Consider the following 6,071-nt stretch of genomic DNA (forward strand, 5'->3'; position numbering starts at 1 on the left):
GGAAGTTCGGGAAAAAAACTTCGTTTTCGGTACTTGTAGGCAAATAATTTAAATATTTTCTCAACCTAGGATTGAATCCAAGACCTACTAATTAGTTGTTAGATTATGAACATTCATGTTAGCTAAGTGGGCTAGCCCAACTTATATGAAATTTTAGCTAATCCTATTATTCATACCCCCTCTCCGGATTTTATAGTTTTTTTTTTTTTTTTGCAAGCTTATAAACCTAATTATTATGAGTTGAAGCCATACTAGCTAGTATGTATCAACCGAAACTGATTTTTTTTTATTTTGCAAAAGAATAACTGTTGGTGTAGCAATCCTATTTTTAACAATAACAATCCTATATATATAAGTATTTGAGAATTTTTTGCAAAACATGATAAATATTTTATTAATCACCGATCTTTTTAATCACCTCGAATACATGTATCAGGAAAATAGTGTTACATCAAAAACTCTTCTTGGAATGATCATCACACATACATAATTCGCTCAAATATGCTCAACTGTTTATCGGGTCCCAAAAACGAATTTTTTGTGTGCAGAAATGGGAACATGTAGTTGAAAAAGGTTCACGGTTTGAAAGGAGCAAATGCAACCACCGAATTATGCCCACCAAACCCAAATGAGTTAGAAATGGCTGCATCAACACAAGAAACCATCAAAATCAATAGATATACGAACCATTTTATATAATACAACTTTCATTATATTTGACTCATACCAACGTTGACTTCATGTTGTTTCTTCACATTTGGGACTGTATCGATGTCAACCAGAGGCTCCAAATTCTGCATACACAAAAGAAAAAGATTAAAACATGACTGAATACATAAAGAGCCAATTAATGTAGCAAAAGGGTTTAGGGTTTTAGCCATTTTTACATCTTGGTTAATCGTAGGGTGTAGCCACCCGGTGTTAATTGCTTTTATGCATGCAATGGCTTCCAATCCACCTGCAGCTCCAAGACCATGTCCAATCATCGACTAAAACAAAAGTATTTTTCATGTTAGCCTCTAATAAACAATTTAAATGTCCAACAAAAAAACGATTATTCAAATGAGTTTTAACTTTTTAACGTTTCTTGCCTTGGTTCCATTCATCTTGATCTCAGATGTATCCTTAAAGACCTTCTTGATGGCATTAACCTCGGCTAAATCCCCGGCTAGGGTCGATGTTGCATGACAATTCACATAGTTCACCTACAAGTGTGTGAAGATCACCCATTATTATTATGTTATGTAACTGGTTAGGATAACAAGGACATTCACGTCTTTTGTACAAACGAGAGATTGAGAGAAGTTCATGTTGTTCCTTGTTCCACCTTTTTGGCTATTCAATGACATCAATCTTGGAACTAGTACATTGTATGTCAAACACAGTACAACCTGTTTTGTACTGTATAATATATTACCTCTTCGGGTGAAACACCCGAGTCTTCTAAACACTTGGTTATGCAAGACGAAACTCCAAGCCCATCTTTGCGAGGATCAGTCATGTGATGAGCATCACAAGTTATACCTCCTCCTAAATACTCCCCGAGTATATTAGCCCCACGTTTTATTGCATGCTCCAAGCTTTCCATAATCTATCAAGAATCAATATGTTACTACCCATTTGACTTTCAAAAAGTCGAACTTCTAAACGGGCTCAGGCCCAATCCTGACACATATTACTAATTTGGACCCTAACAACAGTGGCCCAAGCCCAAGTTTACTTGGATATATTAAAGAAGTTGTAATTTGTAATGTGTAAATTACCAGGACGCCTGAACCTTCACCGATGACAAAACCATCGCGATTTTGATCCCAAGGTCTAGAAGCCCGATGGGGTTCGTCGTTTCTTTGGGAAAGAGCCCTACAAGCGATGAACCCACCGACACCAGTAGCATTGATAGCAGCTTCGGTTCCACCTGCAACCATAATATCGGCGTCTCCTCTTCGAATGTGATTTGCAGCTGAAAAAAAGCAATAATTTGCAGTCGCACAAGCTGTAGAAATCGAGTAATTTGGGCCCATTAAACCGGTGTCGATAGCTAATAAAGCCGATCCCATGTTAGTGATGGAGTATGGAATGAAAAACGGAGAGATTTTCTTGAATCCTTTTTGAATAAGCGATTCGACTCCAGTGCTAAACGCCGATAAACCTCCCATGCCGGACCCGACCAGAACTCCGATTTTCGTTTTGTCCATCTATGATAAACAGTAAAAAGATCAGATTTTTGTGTTATTCGCTTATATGGGGATGAGGAAAGATTGAGAATTTGTTGGAAAGACTCACGGATTTTAGGATCTCTGGGCCGAGGTTGGCGTCTTCGAGCGCCTTTTTGCCGGCGACCAAACAATACCTCCAGCAGTCATCAAGACGACGGTCGTTTTTCCCGTCGATGTAGCCGACGGAAGAGAAATCACGAATCTGGCCAGCGAAACGAGTGGTGAAAGTGGAAGAATCGAATCTGTCTATTAGAGTGATTCCGCTCTGACCCTCTAGGAGTTTGTCGTAGAATGTGTCGACATCGTTGCCGAAAACGGAGACAACTCCCATTCCTGTGATGACAACCCTTTTCTTCGGGTCTGTTTCTCGTTTGGGAGCCGAAGCCATAGCCTTGATTGATCTAGATTTCGAAGCTGAGAATATGTTCAATCGGAAGTCAAAATAACATGATGTAATTTAGCGACAAATTATATACGAAATGGAGAGTTTTATAAGATGATCACACCTGAAGTAGATGCAGACCAACTAGGGTTGAATCCAGATGAAGCAGTAATCTGGTTGGATTCAATGGCTCTAAGGCCATTGAACTGAAGCATCGAACCTGCATTGGTGGTTGATTCTTTTCTCCTCAAAATCAAACCGGAAGAACAAGTGGTAGCAATGCTCGCCATTCTTCCCGAATCTTCTTGTTTCTGACGTTTTTGCTGGTGTGAATTCTGTGAATCATGAATAGTTATGGTGGATAGATATAGAGAAAGAAAGAAGGGAATACAGCTGAAGAAAACATTGGGTTTTCAGTGAGAAAAAAACTAAGTTAACAAGTGTTTGTGGGAACTCCGCCCACCAACTGGTTGATGAAAATCGTGAACGGACGATGATTTTGATTTTCGAAAGGATTGAGGTTTTTCGTAGACTTTCCATATTGTTGTTGACCTTTGACGAAGTTAAGGTTAAAGAATTTTAATTTTTAGTAAAACGTTTGGTAAACAAAATTAAAGGAAATGAAATTCCTTTAAATTACATTGAATTTTGTGTTTATAGGCATTAGCTATAAATTGGTTTAATGACAACTTTTAAATTATATTCTATATGTTTTTTTTAAACGGTTGGCTAAGACACAAATCCATTAAATCTTTTGTTTATTAAAATATCAAATATATCATCTCAGACTTATTTTTATTTTAGTTATGATTTATTAACTCAAAAGAAATTATCATTGTGTCTCGTCCAAGCCACACGTGATGGCTAATTGGTTTTGATCCATAGGTTTAATAGAAAATTTTCAATTTTTTAGGAAAGTTTATTTTTATTTGTTTTATTTGTATTTGGATATGACTCTTTTTAGATTAGCATAAACAAGGGTCATTGGTTTATTGTAGGAAGTAGTAACTTTCTTTTATTTATTAATAAAAAGTTTTTGGTTATTTTCTTCCTATTCATTTGTTTTCTTAAGCATCAAGGTTTCTTTGTTTTAAACTTGGTATTAGAGCCTAGGGCTCGTGAAGACGTAGGGCGGCCAATTTGAGAGTCGGTTTCAAGAAAACTATAGCTTTTCGTTGCAGGGCTTATGCAGCGGGAACCGGGTTCGATTTAAGAGGGTGTGGATTGTTTTTTAGCGTGAATTGAAGCATTTCGGATTGTTTTTTAGATCTTCCTTAAGCATCTCAATAGTAGCCCTAAATTTTCTTGATCGGGTTTGTTCTAAGGTAGAGAGAGACTAACCAGAGGCACAGAATAAACTGACGGGAAGACATCAAAGCGGGTGGCTTTGAATCGGTTCGTTTTGCAGGTAACGGAAGACGGTAAAGGTGGTTGTGACCTTGTCTTGTTGTTCAGTGGAAAAGTTCTCTCAGAACAAGCTTGATTAAAGAGGTCAAGGTTGTCAAAAGGAGAATAGGATGTCGTTGGTTAAAGAAGGAAGTTCGATGACGTATCAAGTTTCGATTTTGGCTCCAACGAATTATCTGGTGTTTTCAATCAAAGTCAAGTTGATTATTAATGCACACGACATATGGGAGACGGTTGAATCGAGAGCGTTCGGCGGAAGAAAATCTCGGAATACGATTGATCGTCAAAGGTATGGCTGTCAAGAAAAGAAGGGAATTGAAAAACAACACTGTGTAAACATTATGGCTGTGGAAGTTCAAATCGGGGTGGCTTTGGATGTGGTCGGGGAAAAGGTCGGGATCCGGGAAAAGTCGAGATGGTAATGAACGTGTCCAACGGGATGTCATGGTACATGTTACACGTGTTGTCAGCAATGGATTGAGAGAAGACTTTGGATGTGATCGAGGTGAAGGTCGGGTGTATGGAAAAGTTTGAGAATCGGAATGGAAAAAAGGTGATTAAAGGGTGCTGTGAACGAGTAGTATGATCAAACCAGTTAAGGGAGTGATTGTTGGTTAATTGGTTTTAATCCATAGGTTTAATAGGAAGGTCTCATCTTTTTAGAAAAGTTAATTTTTATTTGTTTTATTTGTGTTTGAGTATGACTCTTTTTAGATTAGTATAAATAAGGGTCGTTGGTTTATTGTAGCAAGTAATAACTTTCTTTTGCTTATTAATAAAAAACTTTTGGTTATTTTCTTCCTATTCATCTATTTTCTTAAGCATCAAGGCTTTTTTGTTTTACAACACCTACCCCTGCGTCTATACCTACCTCACACGTCCTCACTCATACACTGATGTCCACGCCCACCCACACCCACCCCATCCTAAAACCACACCTACCATCATGCTCACACCCACATGTTTCAATTGACGTCCACCTCACCACACACCCACTCAGACCATACCTAAGAGGGGGCAAGTTAGGTGACTGCCCCAGTCCTGTATCGCCCTTAGGACTAATACAGGCAATCTACTTGTAACGTAGTCTATGAGATGTCTTCCATCTTTGAAAGCAACTTGGTTTCTATCCCACGCTATGGCATGACTAAAACTTTTGTACTAAAATTAATTTTTCTGATATTTATGTATATTTTCTAAAACTTAATACATAACTTGTAAGTGGAAACTGTAGTTTACTAGGTAGAACTAACAAGCATTCTTTATATTTAATGTACGTCACGAGTACAACTTTTTTCAAATTTAATTTAATTTTATATTTATGTAAACATATTTGAAAGAATCATTAATCAATCTCTATGTGACAACCTGAAAAATCCTAGAGCAAACTAAGTCAAAACTTCACCCAGGGAACATTGAAAACCAAGAGAGAGCATACTTATGAAAGGTTATATGTATATACACTTGAAAGCAAAGTTATAATGAACCTTCGAAAGACAAATGAAGTCAGCAAGCCTTAAGGAGTCAAAAGGAATCAACACAAGTCAAAGCAATAAGTTTAAAAGTTTGTTGGTGTATATTACTTAAGGATTTAAATTTTAGAAACCTTGGAAACCTAACGAATGAAAACACATCTTAAGGCACATTAAATATCCAAAAACACATACTTTGAAGAGGTTACATCCTAAAACACCCTTTCTAGAAGGAATAGATCTGAAAACCCTTTTTACTTTGACCTTAAATCAAAAAACTCCTTTCCTTTTAACTTTAGGAACGAAAGCCCTTTTCTTTAGGCCCATTAAGGGCGAAAACTCATTACTAGAACATGCTTAATCTGAAAACCCACTTTATATATATATATATATATATATATATATATATATATATATATATATATATATATATATATATATATATATATATATATATATATAAAATTCATCCATAAACACCCTTCTAGGAGGCATCTAAGCCGTAAACATCCATTCTATGGTGTTTACGGTCATAAGATGTGAATAAGACAAAGGTATTTGACCTTGAGATGTGATACCCATTTCTATTTCCCA

The 6,071-nt window shown here is 36.7% G+C and overlaps 1 protein-coding gene across 2 annotated transcripts; it reads right to left on the reverse strand.

Annotated features, from left to right (window-relative positions):
* Positions 1-366: 366 nt before the first annotated feature.
* On the reverse strand, positions 367-3,155 carry LOC111898760 (3-oxoacyl-[acyl-carrier-protein] synthase I, chloroplastic). 2 transcript variants are annotated; one of them, XM_023894637.3, is made up of 8 exons: positions 2,723-3,153; positions 2,284-2,630; positions 1,764-2,195; positions 1,418-1,591; positions 1,092-1,205; positions 888-989; positions 728-794; positions 367-643 (listed from the first exon to the last, which is right to left on the reverse strand). In XM_023894637.3, exons 1-8 carry the CDS (start codon positions 2,886-2,888, stop codon positions 576-578), a joined length of 1,470 nt encoding a protein of 489 aa, XP_023750405.1. In that variant the 5' UTR covers positions 2,889-3,153; the 3' UTR covers positions 367-575. The 2 variants fall into 2 exon arrangements, with proteins under 2 accessions (XP_023750405.1, XP_023750404.1); XM_023894636.3 differs by having other exon boundaries at positions 728-989; positions 2,723-3,155.
* Positions 3,156-6,071: the final 2,916 nt, after the last annotated feature.

Source organism: Lactuca sativa, chromosome 6, assembly GCF_002870075.4.
Source record: "Lactuca sativa cultivar Salinas chromosome 6, Lsat_Salinas_v11, whole genome shotgun sequence".
NCBI lineage: Eukaryota > Viridiplantae > Streptophyta > Magnoliopsida > Asterales > Asteraceae > Lactuca > Lactuca sativa.

Coding starts and splice junctions, on each gene's coding strand:
- LOC111898760 (XM_023894636.3), bottom strand. CDS start 2,888: ATGGCGAGCATTGCTACCACTTGTTCTTCCGGTTTGATTTTGAGGAGA. Junction 1,592..1,763: donor GTGAAGGTTCAGGCGTCCTG/GTAATTTACACA, acceptor GATTCTTGATAG/ATTATGGAAAGCTTGGAGCA. Junction 1,206..1,417: donor CGGGTGTTTCACCCGAAGAG/GTAATATATTAT, acceptor ACACACTTGTAG/GTGAACTATGTGAATTGTCA.